Source organism: Pelophylax lessonae (assembly GCF_965119305.1).
Source record: "Pelophylax lessonae genome assembly, chromosome: 1".
NCBI classification, from domain to species: Eukaryota; Metazoa; Chordata; class Amphibia; order Anura; family Ranidae; genus Pelophylax; species Pelophylax lessonae.
Genome location: NC_138768.1, coordinates 431,231,428 through 431,249,518, shown reverse-complemented (window position 1 = coordinate 431,249,518; position 18,091 = coordinate 431,231,428). Strand labels below are relative to the sequence as shown.

Below are 18,091 nucleotides of genomic sequence, written 5' to 3'. Positions count from 1 at the left end.
TAAAAAAGCTTTATTGCAGAAATTATCAAATACAAACAATAGCTTCATTAAGCAATTCTATTCACTGTTAATTGTTAGAACACAAGTGACACAGCAGTCAGTAACATACTATACAGCATATTAAGTAAAGTTATCCTTCTGTGAGTCATATACTCTAGTCCATTATTCCTGAGTTGCATGTGATTCCTTTCTTGTACATGTTTGCCAGGCTATAAAGCTATAAAATATGATTAGAGAACTATAAGTTATTTAACAACATAAAGTAAATTACCTACAAAAATACAACATGAAGTAGCTAAATGTTGATGCTAAACATAGTATTACATACATAATAGAATTAATTGCATAACAGTTGCTGATAGTATATGATTATTATGAGCATTATTACATGGAAATTAAATAGTCTGTGCAGCAAATGTTAGATCATTGCATTTGTAAAGACAGCCATGAGTTAAAGTATAACTAAAGGCAATTTTTTTTTTTTTTTTATAGTTTTGGATAGAGTAGAGATAGATTAGAACACCTGACAATTTGTATTGCTGTCTGTGCCCTCATTAAGGAAATTCAACTTCTCTGATTGTCCAATTTGCCATTATCATTGAAAATGAAAGTAGAAGAAGATCGTAAAATTTGGGGTTATCCCCAGAAAAGTAATAGAGGGAAAATGTTCCAACGAGGACACTAGTTCTGGTGACCTGGGGGTCCCCAAGGAATTCCCTTCATTTGTAGGGATTTCCTCTCACTTCCTGCTTGGTTATGGGACAGGAAGTGAAGGGAAATCTCTGCAATAGGACAGAGATGGCGAAAACAAAATCTGACAAGGGTTATAACCCTCTCTTACTTAATCCAAAATGAAAAAAAAACAAACATTTTTTCCTATAGTTCTACTTTAAAGTGTACATAAAGCCAAAAATGATTTTTTTGTTGTTATGGATTAAAATTCCTGTGGGGCTTTTTACTTCTATCCAGGGCTACTGAGGGAAAATCTGCAACAGGAACACAGACAATAAAAATCAGACAGGGGATCTAGTCTTCCCATACTCTGTTAGAGAAAAGTTAAGAAATGACCCATGCAGGGAATATTAGAACAATAAATGAGGGTGGGAAAACAGTCATGTCACATATATTGGTCTGGCAAAACAATTATCTACAAATTGCAAATTTATTATCTAATTTTACTAGTGATATTCTGAAAATATGAAAAATCCTGCTCAGATGTTCATCTTAAAATCATAAGATTCTTTAGAGCTAACATTATCCTTATAGGTTATGAGGGGATAAAAGAAAAAAGAAAATTGCAGAGAGATATTTTTTGGATGCCCAAGGATCTGTACCGGTGTTGAAACCTACCAGATTGAAATTTACTGACATGACACCCAAAATTCACTGGCACCACCACGTTTTTATTGGTATTTCCAAAAGTTACACATTTTAAGTGCAAATTTCAGTGTTTAGGCTACAAATAAGTACAACATGCAATTAGCAATGTGATTAAAGGTAAGATATTACGGCAAAAAACATATTTCTTATTTTATTTTTGATATAGTAAGTAAGAATGGACAAGAAATTAGAATGGACAGGCACACACACATAAAAATTGACACTCACAGTGTCACTGACAGCAGTGTGCAGCAGCACAGATAATGATGACACCTCACCAACATGACACGTCCCCTCCTAAATCACAATGACAGTCTCTCTCTGCGCCAGGTGGTCCCTTCATTCCACTCCAGTTCAAACAGCATTGCCATTTCTACTCCTGGCTTCCCTTGCTCCTGTTCCGCAGACCCGCACACAAGGCTTCAGCCGCTCCACTTGGCTTCCTTGCACTATGACATCACACAACACACTCAGGCCCCGCCTCCACTAGAACCGCCTCCCCGCCAGCGCTGGCCGAATACCTTGTAGCAGGTCGGCTCTGGACCGGAACTGCATGTGCGCAGTTCCGAGTCAAACGTCACAGCCATATTTTTTACTGGCAACCTTTTCCTGTCACTGTCATTTATGGCAGAAGAAAACTGTCCATTTTTTACTGGCTGCAAGTAAAAATACTGATGGTTGGGAACACTGATCTGTACACGGAAATCTAAGGCTCACCATACATGGTACAATCTGTACAATTAAGAGCCTAGCTAATTTATCCAAACAATATAAACTCAATGGTTACTTTATTAGGTACACCTTGCTACTATCAGGTTGGACCCCTTTTTGCCTTCAGAGCTGCCTTAATTCTTGGTGGCATAGATTCAACAAGGTGTTGGAAACATTGCTCAGAGATTTTGGTCCATATTGGCATGATAGAATCACACAGTTGCTGCAGATTTGTCGGCTGCACATCCATGATGCGAATCTCCAGTTCCACCACATTCCAAAGGTGCTCTATTGGACCAGATGTGGTGAGTGTGGAGGCCATTGGAGTACAGTGAACTCATTGTGATGTTCGAGTAACCAGTGGTGAGATGATTTGAGCTTTGTGACACGGTGCATTATCCTGCTGTAAATAGCTATCAGAAGATGGGGACACTGTAGTCATAAACGGATGGACATGGTCAGCAACAATACTCAGGTAGGCTATGGCGTGTAAAGGCGCTTTTCCGCTGCATGGAACCGAACGGTTTGGCTCACTTTTGCGCTTTTTTACTGCATGGTACCACATGGTACGGTGTTGGAACAGTTCGGTACTGTACAGCGGCGCTTTTCCACTACATGGAACCGAACGGTACGGCTTGATTAAACAGTACCACCTCGGTTGTGGTTCCAAGAGGGCCGTACCGATACCATATCCCACAATCCTTTGCCTGCAGCCTTGACTGTTTACACTACTAGCCACTGATTGGTCAGAGAATCATTGTTAACCCACCCACTTACTACTTTAGTGGAAAAGCAAACCGTACCAAAGCATACCGAACCGTTCCAACACCATACCATGCGGTACCATGCAGTTGAAAACCAAACCGAGCCAAGCAGGGCGGAGTGGAGCCGAGCCGGTACTTACAGTGGAAAAGTGCCATTATGCTCAATTGGTACTAAGGGGCCCAAAGTGTGCCAAGAAAATATCCCCAACACCATTACACCACCAGCACCAGCCTGAACCGTTGATACAAGGCAGGATGGATCCATGCTTTCATGTTGTTTAAGCCAAATTCTTACCCTACCAGCTGAATGTCGCAGCTGAAATTGAGACTCATCAGACTAGGCAACATTTTTCCAATCTTCTATTGTCCAATTTTGGTGAGCCTGTGCGAATTGTAGCCTCAATTTCCTGTTCTTGACTGACAGGAGTGGTCTTCTGCTGCTGTAGCCCATCTGCTTCAAGGTTCGATGTGTTGTGCATTCAGAGATGGTATTTTGCATACCTTGGTTGTAACAAGTGTTTTTTTGAGTTACTGTTGCCTATCTATCATCTTGAACCAGTCTGCCCATTCTCCTCTGACATCAACAAGGCATTTTCCTCCACACAACTGCCGCTCACTGGATATTTTCTCTTTTTCGTACTATTCTCTGTAAACTCTAGTGATGGTTATGTGTAAAAATCCCAGTAGATCAGCAGTTTTTAAAATACTCCGACCAGCCCGTCTGGCACCAACAACCATGCCATATTCAAAGTTACTTAAATCCCCTTTCTTCCCCATTTATTCCTTCGTTTTAACTTCAGAAAGTCGTCTTCACCACATCTAGATGTCTAATTGCATTGAGTTGCTGCCATGTGATTAGCTGATTAGCAATTTGTGTTACCAAGCAATTGAACAGGTGTCCATATGAATAAAGTGGCCGGTGAGTGTATATCCATTATACAGGTTTTTGCATTACATACTTGTGTGTAGATCTAGAGGAGATTGTACAATCAGATTGTAACGTGTGTGGTGAGCTTTAGTCTACTAACTCTGTCTCTCTAGCTTTCACATGTGAAACAAAATTGATAACAGCTGGTAGTAAGTACAAATAGTAAATGTACTCACTGTGACTACGATGGGATAATGATGATGTTAATGGCAGTAAGAGAAATCCCCCAGCAGGCTCTGATTCTAAGTGAAAACCCTGATTAAATATCCATATAGTATGTTGTTCGTAGATCAAATATTCAGATCATTGATGAACTGTTGAAGGTGCCAATGATGACCTGCCAAAGGATTTGTACTACTACTATGGAGCCAGTTATGTGATCTGGACAGCACGGCCTCAGCTTTGTGATTGGCATTGCAGCACACTAAGATCCTCTTCTGCCTCATTTGCCCTTTCCTCAGCATGTTTAAAGTGGTTGTAAATCCTTACATATACCCAGTGAAGTGTCTGGCAGCGGGTGATACACAGTGATAAAGCAAATCCTGCTACATAAGTTGTACCTGTTTATCTGAAGCCTCCTCTTCTCCTATATATACAGCTTTGTCTGAGCTTTCAGAAAACAGGAGGTGGACAGCTCAGTGAGGAGAACTGATTGGAGAAAAGACACACACCTCCTTCACACAGCACACAGGAACTGAGGCTATCAATCCCAGGCTGTGTGCTGGAGCTTCCTCCCCTGTCACCTTTTTTCTCTTGGTGTCAGGAAAACTTAGAAGAGATTCAGGCTGATAGCAGAGGAATGAAGCAGCAGACAGAAATCACACTTAGTGATCTGGATTGAGACAAGTACACACTATCGAGGGATTTAATATATTTTGATCATATGTCTGGAGGTTTACAGCCACTTTAACTGTCAGCATATGGCATGCAGCAAGTCTGATTGATCCCTAGAATTGTCCCTCCCTCTCCCAATTAAAATGCCTTTGCAGAGTTATCAGAGGTTATAGTAAACACAAATGCAGGCACTAACACTAGTTGCAAGTGTTTAACAGGCGTTTTATCAGAATGAAAACTTAACATTTATTGATGATTTTTATTTCTGCCTGGAGATTAACTCTAGATACCATATATGGCACAGTGTTGAAGTTGTTGCTAAAGTATGTTGTATTAATAATTTACAATGTTGTAACTCAGTTCTGCATTTTCATTTAAAAGCGAAGGCTGCCATCTTGTGGTGAGTTAGCTGTACAGCTGGTTTAGCTCTATCTATCTATCTATCTATCTATCTATCTATCTATCTATCTATCTATCTATCTATCTATCTATCTATCTATCTATCTATCTATCTATCTATCTATCTATCTATCTATCTATCTATCTATCTATCTATCTATCTATCTATACAGTATCTCACAAAAGTGAGTACACCTCTCACATTTTTGTAAATATTTTATTATATCCTTTCATGTGACAACACTGAAGAAATGACACTTTGCTACAATGTAAAGTAGTGAGTAGCTTGTATAACAGTGTAAATTTGCTGTCCCCTCAAAATAACTCAACACAGCCATTAATGTCTAAACCGCTTGCAACAAAAGTGAGTACACCCCTAAGTGTAAATGTCAACATTGGGCCCAATTAGCCATTTTTCTCTCCCCGGTGTCATGTGACTCGTTAGTGTTACAAGGTCTCAGGTGTGAATGGGAAGCAGACCAAAGAAATTGAGTGCACGTGCTCAGTGTCACATCCAGAGGTTGTCTTTGGGAAATAGACGTATGAGTGCTGTTGGCATTGCTGCAGAGGTTTAAAAGGGTGGGCGGGTCAGCCTGTCAGTGCTCAGACCATACACCACACACTACATCAAATTGGCCTGCATGGCTGTCGTCCCAGAAGGAAGCCTCTTCTAAAGATGATGCAAAAGAAAGCCCACAAACAGTTTGCTGTAGATAAGTGGACTAAGGACATGGATTACTGGAACCATGTCCTGTAGTCTGATGAGACTGAAGATAAACTTATTTGGTTCAGATGATGTCAAGCATGTGTGGCGGCAACCAGGTGAGGAGTACAAAGACAAGCCAAGCATGTCTCCAGACCTAAACCCTGGATGGATGAGCGTAAGGTCTCTAACATCCACCAGCTCCGTGATGTCATCATGGAGGAGTGGAAGAGGACTCCAGTGGCAACCTGTGAAGCTCTGGTGAACTCCATGCCCAAGAGGGTTAAGGCAGTGCTGGAAAATAATGGTGGTCACACAAAATATTGAAACTTTGGGTCCAATTTAGACATTTTAACTTAGGGGTGTACTCACTTTTGTTGCCAGCGGTTTAGACATTAATGGCTGTGTGTTGAGTTATTTTAAAGGAATAGCAAATTTACATTGTTATACAAGCTGTACACTCACTACTTTACATTGTAGCAAAGTGTCATTTTTTTGTCAGTGTTGTCACATGAAAAGATATAACAAAATAAAAAAATATTTACAAAAATGTGAGAGGTGTACTCACGTTTGTGAGATACTGTATATATATGTGTGTATATATATATATGTATATATATATATATATATATATATATATATATATATATATATATGTGTATACACTGTTCAAAAAATTAAAGGAACACTTTTTAATCAGAGTTTAACATCAAATCAATTAAACTCCTGGAATATTGATCTGGCCAGTTAAGTAGCAGAGGTTGTTAATCCATTTCAGCTGCTTTGGTGTTAATTAAATTATCAACAGGTGCACTAGATGGGCAACAAAGAGATGACTCTTTAAACAGGAATGGTTTTGCAGGTGAATGCCTATAATATTTTTCCCTACTCCTTTCTTCTGACTGTTTTTGACTATTTTTGAATTTGGCTAGGCTCAGTGTCCCTACTGGTAGCATGAGGCGATACCTGGACTGTATAGAGGTTGCACAGGCAGTCCAACTCCTCCAGGATGGCACATCGATATGTGCCATTGCCAGAAGATTTGCTGTGTATCACAGAACAGTCTCAGGAGCATGGAGAGGATTCCAAGACAGGCAGTTACTCTAGGAGTGCTGGACAGGGCTGTAGAAGGTCCTTAACACATCAGCAGGACCAGTATCTGCTCTTTTGTGCAAGGAGGAATGGGATGAGCACTGCCAGAGCCCTACAAAATGACCTTCAGCAGGCCGCTGGTATAAATGTCTGTTACTAAACAATCAGAAACAGACTTCATGAAGGTGCCCTGAGAGCCTGATGTCCTTTAGTGGGCCCTGTGCTCACTGCCCAGCACCATGGAGCTCGATTGTCATTTGCCGTTGAACACCAGAATTGACAGGTCCACCACTGGCGTCCTATGCTTTACACAGATGAGAGCAGGTTCACCCTGAGCACATGAGACAGACGTGAAAGGGTTTGGAGAAGCAGTGGAGAATGTTATACTGTGTGTAACATCATTTAGCATGACCAGTTTTATGGTGGGCTAGTGATGGTCTATCGATGGAGGGATACCAATTAGGTATCAGGATGAAATCCATGGATCCATTGTCAGACCCTACACTGGTGCAGTGGGTTCTGGGTTCCTCCTGGTGTACGACAATGCCTGGCCTTATGTGGTGAGAGTATGCAGCCAGTTCCTGGAGGATGAAGGAATTGATACCATTGAATGGCCCCCACGCTCGCCTAACCTAAATCCAATAGAACACCTCTGGGACATTATGTTTTTGTCCATCCAACGCCACCAGGTTGTACTTCAGTCTGTTCAGGAGCTCAGTGATGCCCTGATCCAGATCTGGGAGTAAATACCCCAGGTCACCATCCATCATCTCATTAGGAGCATGCCCAAACATTGTCAGGCATCCATACAAGCACGTGGGGGCCAAACAAGCTACTGAGTACCATTTTGAGTTGGTGCAATGAAATTTCATCAAAATGGACTAGCCTTCTTCAAAAAATGTTCACTTATCATTGAATTCCGCCCTCTGTAGATTGATAATTTTGATTTTCATCAAACGATGTGGCATCCTTTCATTCCTAACACATTACCCAGTCCATATCAGTATAGATATCCTGCATGATATTTTTACCTATTAGAATCTGATGCGTTTTCAAAGTGTTCTTTTATTTTTTTGAGCAGTGTATATACATATATATATATATATATATATTGTAAGGGGTTAGCTCGGTAGGGTGACCCCTTGGGTGGGTTCGTTACACAGAGAGACAGCCGAGGAGTGGTTGAAAACAGCGGTCTATGGTTTATTCTTCCAATTTGCTGGAAACAAGTGCAAGCATCCAAACAGCGCAAATCAAACAAACATAAAATAAACCCTGGCCACTTGGGGCGTCTACCTTCACAACACAGGAACCTACCTATGGTGTCTGTCCCAACCTACTGCTGGGCAGACACTGCTGGTCATACAGCAGAAGACCAATAGTCCATTTGTTTTCTTTTCACACAGAAAAAGTCAACACCACCTCACCTTCAGAAGTCTTTCTCAGCTCACTGCTCTCCTTAACGCACAAAGCCTCAGGATGCAGCAATCAGTAGTCATCCTCTGGATAACTTATAGAGGCCTTAATTGCCTCATTCTGAATAGCTGAAGCTTTCCAACGTCCTTAAACCTTTCAGGCTACCTCTGCAGCTGACACCTGATAGTAATTGGTGAATTGTCTAAACAAGGCAGAAATGTATCTCCCGTCTGTGACATCACCCACAGATTTACCTGACTTCCTGTCACAATATATATATATATATATATATATATACACACAGTATATTTCCTAATGCCTGTATGCCTAATGATGCCTGTCATATGATACATATTGTATCTAACTTATAAAACATCAGTTCTCAGTCACGTGTAGCGGGAGTATCACTCAACTTTTTTGAGTTATAGCATGGGCATACTGAAATTTGTATACGGCAACATGCATGCATTATCTATCAACCCTTTTGGGTGTATGATGAAATACTACAAAAGTACAAAAAAATCGACATTGTTACCTGATTGGAATAAAACTTATAAAGGAAACAATAAAGATCACGATGAAACTGAAGCCACTAAACCAGTCTAGAGTAACTTGATAAATTGCAATATATGCTGTTGATGTTGCCACAGCCACAACTCCCATGATGATCTGAAGTACTGCAAATACTTTTCCTGAAAAATAACAAAGTTGTCATTCAGTTATCTGCCAACAGGAGTATACAAATATGCTTATGTTCCTTAGAAGCTAACCTGTGCAAGGCCCTCCTCGTCTTTATTCCCCAAGCTCCCTCACCATTCAGTTCAGCACAGAGAGCCAATGAAACTACTTGCTACTTCACGGTATCAAGGAGCAAGTGAGACAGTGCTGTAGCTGTTGCGTCAATAGCAGTGGCGGCTGGCGAAGTTTTAAGATGGGGGGGCGCAAGACCCCGCCCTTCTATTTTGACCCCTCCCATTTCTCAGAAGCCCCACCCCTTATAGACTACACCCATTTTGTCCCCTGTATTTTGCTTGCGTGAACAAATTCTCCCAATATATCACATATTAAGGGGTCTCTCAGTACTAGTATATCCCATAATAGGGAGCAGGGGCCCTATTATGGGATATACTGTGACAGACACCCTATTATGGGATACACTGACTGAGAGTGGCACAAACCCCACAGTACAGACCCCCTAGCAAAAACCCCACAGTACAGACCCCCTAGCACTAATCCCACAGTACAGGCCCCCTTTCAATGCAGCGACCAGCGTACCTGCCCCCTTTCAATGCAGTGACCAGCGTACATGCCCCCTTTCAATGCAGCAACCAGCGTACCTGCCCCCTTTCAATGCAGTGACCAGCGTACATGCCCCCTTTCAATGCAGTGACCAGCGTACAGGCCCCCTTTCAATGTAGTGACCAGCGTACATGCCCCTTTCAATGTAGTGACCAGCATACATGCCCTTTTCAATGTAGTGACCAGCGTACATGCCCCCTTTCAATGTAGTGACCAGCGTACAGGCCCCCTTTCAATGTAGTGACCAGCGTGCATGCCCCTTTCAATGTAGTGACAAGCGTACATGCCTCTTTCAATGTAGTGACCAGTGTACAGGCCCCCTTTCAATGTAGTGACCAGCGTACATGCCCCTTTCAATGTAGTGACAAGCGTACATGCCCCTTTCAATGTAGTGACCAGCGTACATGCCCCTTTCAATGTAGTGACAAGCGCACATGCCCCTTTCAATGTAGTGACCAGCGTACAGGCCCCCTTTCAATGTAGTGACAAGCGTACATGCCCCTTTCAATGTAGTGACCAGCGTACATGCCCCTTTCAATGTAGTGACAAGCGTACATGCCCCTTTCAATGTAGTGACCAGCGTACATGCCCCCTTTTAATGTAGTGACCAGCGTACAGGCCCCCTTTCAATGTAGTGACCAGCGTACATGCCCCTTTCAATGTAGTGACAAGCGTACATGCCCCTTTCAATGTAGTGACCGGCGTACATGCCCCCTTTCATCCATCCAGCCATCCATGATATTATATATAATGATATCTGCACACTCTGGTCTGGGCCCGGCCTGGGTAACTTGATATTATTCTTGCACCGTGACCTGCCTGTACCTACCTGTTCTGGCCTGGCCTGGACCCAGGCCAGGCCAGAACAGGTAGGTAGTACAGGCACTCAGGCAGGTCACGGTGCAAGATTTATCAAGTTACCCAGGCCGGGCCCAGACCAGAGTGCAGATATCCTTATCATCAGGGAAGGATGGATGGACCCAGGCCAGGGAAAAACAGGTAGGTACAGGCATGTGAGGTCACGGTGCAAGAAGAATAACATCAAGTTACCCAGGCCGGGCCCAGACCACAGTGTGCAGATATGATTATATATATATATCAATCCATGGATGGATGGATGATCCATCCATCCATTATGATATATATATATATAAGGATATCTGCACTCTGGTCTGGGCCCGGCCTGGGTAACTTGATAAATCTTGCACCGTGACCTGCCTGTACCTACCTGTTCTGGCATGGCCTGGGTCCATCCATCCATCCATCCATCCATGATGGGTGGATGGATGGACCCAGCCCATGGCAGAACATGTAGGTACAGGCATGGATGGCATGGTGATGGCAAATTGGCAATGGCATGGCAATCTAATTTGGCAATGGCTGCCCACAGTGCTGCCCAGCATTTTTTTTGGGGACGGTCACGGACTCACGGAGGCCTGAGGACTGGAGGAGAGGAGGACTGACAGGTCAGGAGGACTGAGGACTCACTTACCGTGACCGACTGGTAACTTGTTCCAGATGACCTCCGCTCCTCGAGACGCTACGCGCAGTGCGCGGAATTCCTGCCGGGCCGCCGCCGCCCGATCCGACTCACCGAGTGGTCCTGGTCCCCGACTCTCCGTCCTGCTCCAGGCTCCTGGTGGACTGGTCCTCCTGGTGAGTGACTCACTGATTCGAGTCGTCGCTCTATGCCGTCGGTCTGACTCGGGCTGCCCAGTGCGGAGCTGCGGATGGGACGTCTATCTCCAATGCAGCAGTGCGACACACTCGGGCGGGAAGGAAGAAGGCGGAAGCAGTGATTGTGACACTAGCTGATGTCCCACTGTGATTGGCCCAGGCTGGAGACTGGACCAATCACAGCCAGGATATCACGAAGGTGGGGGTGGCCAAGCGCTCCTTCCGGCGCCCAGGTTATGCCCCCAGAAGGCAGCCAATCGGCGCCTCTTCTGGGTCGCAAACCCCACCCCCCCTTTTAGCCACCACATAGGTCGGCGATTCCGGCGAACCGTTTTTTTTTATATAACTTTATTGTTCTTTTTGTCTTTTTTTTTTTTTTCTTTTTTTTTAGGGGGGGCGGCGCCCTGGCGCCCCCTATGCACGGGCTGCCACTGGTCAATAGTTCTGTCTGAGCCATGACGGTAGCCTGTAGCTTACACAGGGCTTTGCTTTCATCACTAGCAGCTGAAAGGATTGATAGGGGAGCAAAAGAAAGCTACATTTATGTTGCTGGGAAGGTGTGAATTAAAGTGGAGCTGAATGCAAAAAGTGAAGATTTGCTATATTATAGGGAAGATCCAGAAATGTTAAAGTGTAAGGTAAAACATAATTTTGAATGAGTAATTGAGGGTTATTAGTCCTGTCAGGTTTTTTTTTTGTCCCCTAGAGCAGTGGTCCTCAACTCCGGTCCTCAGGGCCCACTAACAGGCCAGATTTTAAGTATTACCTTGGGGAGATGCAGACTAGAGTACTGCAATCACTGAGCAGCAAATGATATCACCTGGGATGTATTTCAGTTATCTTGCAAACCTGGCCTGTTAGTGGGTCCTGTAGGCCAGGGTTGAGGACCACTGCCCTAGAGGATATTTTCCTTCACTTTCTGTTCCATAGCCAAATCAGGAAGTGAAAGGAGACCTCTCCAAAGTGAGAAAATCCTGACCAAGACCACCAGAACTAGTGTCTCTATTGGAAGATTTCCTCTCTATTTCGAATCTGATGTCAATCCAAAATTTTGGATTTCTTATACTTTCAATGATAATGGTAAACAGAAATAGAGAAGGTAAATCTCCCTAATGGGAGCACAGGCAGCAGTAAAACCTGACAGATGTTCTAATCCCTCTCCACTTAATAAAAAAAAAAAAAAAAAATCATAATATCTGCTGTCAAACAATCAATTATCAGAGGTGAGGGCACAACTTAACAAGTGTGTGGTCACATGATGGAGCACTAGGAGTTGGTCTGAAGTGAACCACAGGGGGGAAACACATGGAGACATACCGTTGCATCTCATAAAAATTAGAATATCATCAAAAGTTAATTTATTTCAGTATTTAACAGTGGCGGCTGGGGAAATTTTATGATGGTGGGGTGCAAGACCCCGCCCCTCCATTTTGACTCCTCCCATTTCGCAGAAGCCCCACCTCTTATAGACTCCACCCATTTTGTCCCCTGTATTTTGCTTGCGTGAACAAATTCTCCCAATATATCACATATTAAGGGGTCCATCAGTACTAGTATATCCCATAATAGGGAGCAGGGGCCCTATTATGGGATATACTGTGAGAGATACCCTATTATGGGATGTACTGACTGAGAGTGGCACAAACCCCACAGTACACACCCCCCTAGAACACAAACCCCTCAAGCACAAACCCCACACAAACCCCTCAAGCACAAACCACCTAGCACAAACCCCACAGTACAGGCCCCCTCGCACAAACCCCACAGTACAGACCTCCTAGAACTAATCCCACAGTACAGACCCCCTAGCACTAATCCCTCAGTACAGACCCCCTAGAACTAATCCCACAGTACATACCCCTAGCACTAATCCCTCAGTACAGACCCCCTAGAACTAATCCCACAGTACATACCCCTAGCACTAATCCCTCAGTACAGACCCCCTAGAACTAATCCCACAGTACAGACCCCCTAACACTAATCCCACAGTACAGACCCCCTAGAACAAATCCCACAGTACAGACCCCCTAACACTAATCCCACAGTACAGACCCCCTAGAACAAATCCCACTTAGCAGGCCCGGATTGACTAATCGGGAGCATCTGGAGAATTCCAGGTGGGCTGGTCCATTTGGGGAGCAGGCAGGGCCAGTGTACTGCCGAAAGTTACAAGTATCATCTGCCCTGGACATGTCCATATGTGTGATGAAGGGGGGACGCACTGGGAGCTTCTGCCTTCTCCTGCCTGACAGGGGTGAATATCATTCTCCCTCCTGTCACTGTACAATCAATGTATGATCCCCGGACTTGTCTGTTCCATCCACTTCACCTCTGCCTTATCTCTACTTCAGCTGTTTATCACTCTACTCTTTACAAGCTCCCCTCCCCCTGTCAGCTTGTTCTTCGACCAGGTCACTTGAATCTTCCTCGTTGTTTACTTTCACTTTGTCCTCAGCATGTCTTCTCTTTACCTTCCCTGCACAATAGTAAGTCAGCACTGAGTCTACTGCTCCTCTCTCCTGTTCACAATAACCCTTCACCATCTTCTTTCAGCTGTCCACTCCATAAATATCCACTGCATGTCCTGCAGCCTCTGGTCCCAACTCTGGGCTATCTAAGCAGCCATTTAGCTGACCCAGTCCTGTCCTAAAATGCAGCATTAGCACTCTCTCTACAGTCCCTCACTCTGCTCTTCATTAACACATGTTCTTATTACCCAGACCTGCCCTCCTCCCCCCCTATTCCCCCCTATCCCTATCCCCCCTTTCCCTACCCCCCCCTTTACCTATCCCCCTATACCTATTCCCCCCTATCCCCCCCATACCTATCCCCCTATACCTATCCCCCCTATACCTATCCCCCCCCTATACCTAATAACCTGTGCACTGTGGTTTGGTCACAGTGTGATTGTGTGTGCGTTTTACCGGGATTTAGGTGGACTTCTATTGAATTTCTATTACAAAGTGCGTTTTCATGAAAGTACAGTCCTGCATGTTGCATCTTTGATGCGGTTTCAGAAAACGCACTGTGTAATGGAATTCAATAGAAGTGCACCTAAAATCCAGGTAAAAAGCACACACAATCACACTGTGACCAAACTGCAGCGCACCGGTGTGACCCCACTATAAGGCAAAGTTCTCACCTTTGAATGTCAGTCACAAGATTGTGGCTTTCCTGACACACACACAGAAACAAATCGTCCATTAGTAGACGTGCGACAGTGCCATTTATTGGTAATGGCACCCCACACATCTGCTAACACAGGCACCAAACCACATGGTGTCTCATAAGTGAAACATCTGGGGTCTGTTTAGAGCCCTGATATTTCATAAAAGCCCCCCAACAGGGCAGTTAAAAATGTAAAAAGTATATATATACACTGTACATATAAATTCTCAAAACAATATAAATAATGTAAAACATTTGTAAAAAATAAATAATTAAGGGCTTGTTCACACGTGTTTTGGTCTCTGAAAAGCAACCATCATGCAGATTGCTCTTCAGAGAGCATTTGACAGGAGGTAAGGAGCCGTTGTATCGCCTCCCTACTGCCTGAAACAAACCTTCTACCATCTGGGGGGTTGTCATGTAGCATGACAGTGAAGGCAGTTTTATTCCAGGACAAAGCAGTGTCCCAGAATTTAACGCACACTGTGTGATTCCTGAACTGGTTGCTATCCGCCTGGTGTCTAGCAACCAGTGACATCAGGCACACACAGGCAGGGGCCCAGCATTCATAGCGGAAGAGGGTTTAAATTCCTCAATTGAAGGAGATGATGTCCTCCTTGATTAGCTACCTCTGGAGGAAGCTGGGGGAAAGGTAAGTAAATTGGCAAATTTTTTTTTTTTCCCTACAGGTATTTAGGGGATATTTTTTTTTTTTTGCAGTTTTAACTAGCATTTTATGGAGGGTGAGGTGAAGGATGGCATTGAAGAAGGAGATATTGCCCCTGAGTTGTAAGGTCCTCTTGTTGCCATCATTCATTTTGGTGTCCCTGAGACAACTGCACAGTACAAGAACAAGTAACAAGAAGCAGGCGTTCCATGTGGGAGCTTGCATGAATCTTAGATTTTTGCATAATTCTTAGAAATACATAAAATTCAGATTAAGATGAAGTCAATTAATTTCTGACTGTAGCACAGTTGCAGGGTTTGGTAGTTTACTGAAGCAAAATTGGAAAAAAGCCTCCAATGAACGCTGCTTAGGTGCTTTTGAGGTCCTTGAACAAATGCACATAGACCATACATGACCGAATGTAACCGTCACCTTTCACCAAACTGAATGTGATCTGTGGATTCTACTTCGTTGCATGTCTGTGTATTTCTCTAGAAATGTGTACAGGGTAGAGGTTTTATTTGAGCTATAGCCGGAGAACAGATTACAAATGTTCCCCACTTTATATCACTGCAATGTTTAATCTCATTTTTAATACTAAGCTAAAACATGGAATTGGCTGCTTTGGCAGCACTATGAATTAGTGATTGACCGATATCGTTTTTTTATTGCCGATACCAATATTTTGGCCATTGAATATCGGCTTTGGCTGATATTGGCCGATATTTTTGTACATTTAAAAAAAACTATGTGGCAAATGAGGTTTAATGTTGATAAATGTAAAGTTATGCACTTGGGGGCTAAGAATATGCATGCATCATACATAGTAGGGGGGGAAGGATCTGGGGGAATCCATGGCGGAGAAGGCTACTACTGTATTTGCACTGAATTGGAAATGATGATATTTTTTGAAAAATACAATGAATTACAAGGCTGTAGAGAACAGCGCGCCATTGCAAACTTATATTCTGAGGTTTTAATTACATTATTTTAATATAGTCAGTCGTGAACTAAAGTGCGCCGGTCTAAGGCATGAAACTCCAGGGCTGAAAATTAGTCCCACTCCGGCCCTGCCACTTAGTATAGCACTTTACCTGTGTACAATGTAATTGGCCTGGCCTGCACTGTCTTATATTGTGTACACTGCTAAGCAGGCTGCTGGCCTGGCTGGCACTATATATTTATTAATAGTAAATGGCACACAGCGGCCTGGTATAAACTTTTTATTTTATTTTACGGACACGGATGACACTTGTGTCATCCGGTCCGTATGTCCGTTTATCATCCCATCCATTTGCGGATGAAAAACTGACATAATGCATGTCAATGGGATTGCGGATGTCAACGGATAACACCGCTGACATCCGTTTTTGCATCGGTTCCGTTTTTTTAAACGGAAGAAAAATAGGGTTCTGTTCCGTTCCAAAAAATGGAACTGATAGGAAAAGACGCAAATCGGATGTCAGCGGATGGTCATCTGCTGACATCCGCAATCCCATTGACATGCATTATGTCTGTTTTTCGTCCCCAAAAAAATGGGATGAAAAACGGACATAAGGACCGCCCGTGTGAAAGGACCCTTAGAGTCATCTTGATGAGGGGGTTAACTTGCCAGCACCAGACCACTTTCCAGTCGGTAGGGAATTGCTCCTCCAGGAGCTGGACCAGCGAAGTGTTGGTGCCCCCGAGGGGAGTCAGTAGTTTTCAGGCCCAGCAAGGGAGGAGAAAGGGTCTATCATATGGCATGCTAACGGCATTGTGCCACTAGCATCAAAGTCACCTGTGTATTCAAAGGCCATATTTAAACTGGCCCCCTACATTTATTTATATATGTAGCACCCTCCTAGGTAGGTGCTAGAGAGTATAGTTTTAAAGAATGCATTAAGGGAAAAAAACATTAAGGCTTTATAACCACTTTAATTTAGTCTTGGAGTAGGGAAGGGATAAAACTTCTGTTTGGTTTTAATTGCTGCCTGTGACCCCATTGGTGAGACTTTCTGTCATTTCCTGTGTGGTCACTGGGAGAGTACTTTGGTAGAGTCTTTCCAACAGGGATGCAGATGGCAGTAAATCCCCTTTTTCCTAGAATGAGGAAGTTGTAAAGCCTTCACCATGCTTGTATTGTTCTGAGTTCCTATAAGTGGGACTCACCTTACTTCTTGTGTGACTGGGACAGGATGTGAACAGAATCTCTCCAACGGGGACACAGACAACATCCTCTGTCAGGTTTTTATTCTTGCCTGTAACCCCTTTATTCACTTCCTGTGCATTTTCTGGACCACTTTAATAAACACCCAACACAGGTTCCTCACCCTTCCCCTCTGTACTGAAAACCAAAACAAAATGTATTGGCTGTAGTGTGAATCCACAGAAATAATAAGTAAATGCCTATTCACAAATAATATTGATGACAGACTATAGTGATTGCTCTGCTTGACAAGCTTAGGTATGTAGTTGTCAATCATATTTATATTCCCCTTACCATAAGATGACTCCTGTGTGACTTTGGATAATATAGCTCTGATTGTTGGCATGGGGATCAGAGAAAACATCATGGCAAGTCTGGCTAAAATATAAAAAAAAAAAAATAGTTTCAGAAATAACATAAAGCATTCATTTTAGATTTAGAATTTTCACTTCCTGACTTAACTGTGTATTTATTTCCCATCAATCTGATTTATGAGTGTGGCATGAATCATTTTTCTACAGCAAAATCTTACAAAAAGGGAACCAAATGTGATTTATATGCTCCTAAAGGGTTGATTTGGGAAATCTAAGAATATTATATGCATGCATCATTCCTTTATAAAAAACAAGGTCCTCTGTCTCACCAAAATTAAAAATTATTATACACGTTTTTTTTTCTGTCTGTGATATGATGTCATAATGATGACTTATGTAACACCATAAGAACCACTGCTATACATCAGCAGACAAGCACAAAGGGTGAAAACAGATGCAGTTCATTTTCAGCTCAATTTAAAATGCATCCATAACTTACATAGTTATTTAAAAAATGGAATGCTATTTAAGAAAATATTAGGCTCCATGCA

At 43.1% G+C, this 18,091-nt stretch overlaps 1 protein-coding gene across 1 annotated transcript in view; it reads right to left on the bottom strand.

Annotated features, from left to right (window-relative positions):
- The window catches only part of LOC309546722 (uncharacterized protein), a gene marked incomplete at its 3' end in the record, with an annotated part of 73,926 nt that overhangs the window by 52,315 nt on the left and 3,520 nt on the right, over positions 1-18,091 (bottom strand). The window contains exons 2-4 of the mRNA XM_082246424.1: positions 17,521-17,604; positions 8,763-8,919; positions 165-217 (exon numbers count right to left, since the gene is read on the bottom strand). Of these exons, the coding sequence (XP_082102550.1) occupies positions 165-217; positions 8,763-8,919; positions 17,521-17,604 (294 nt within the window). The remainder of the gene's footprint in view (positions 1-164; positions 218-8,762; positions 8,920-17,520; positions 17,605-18,091) is intronic.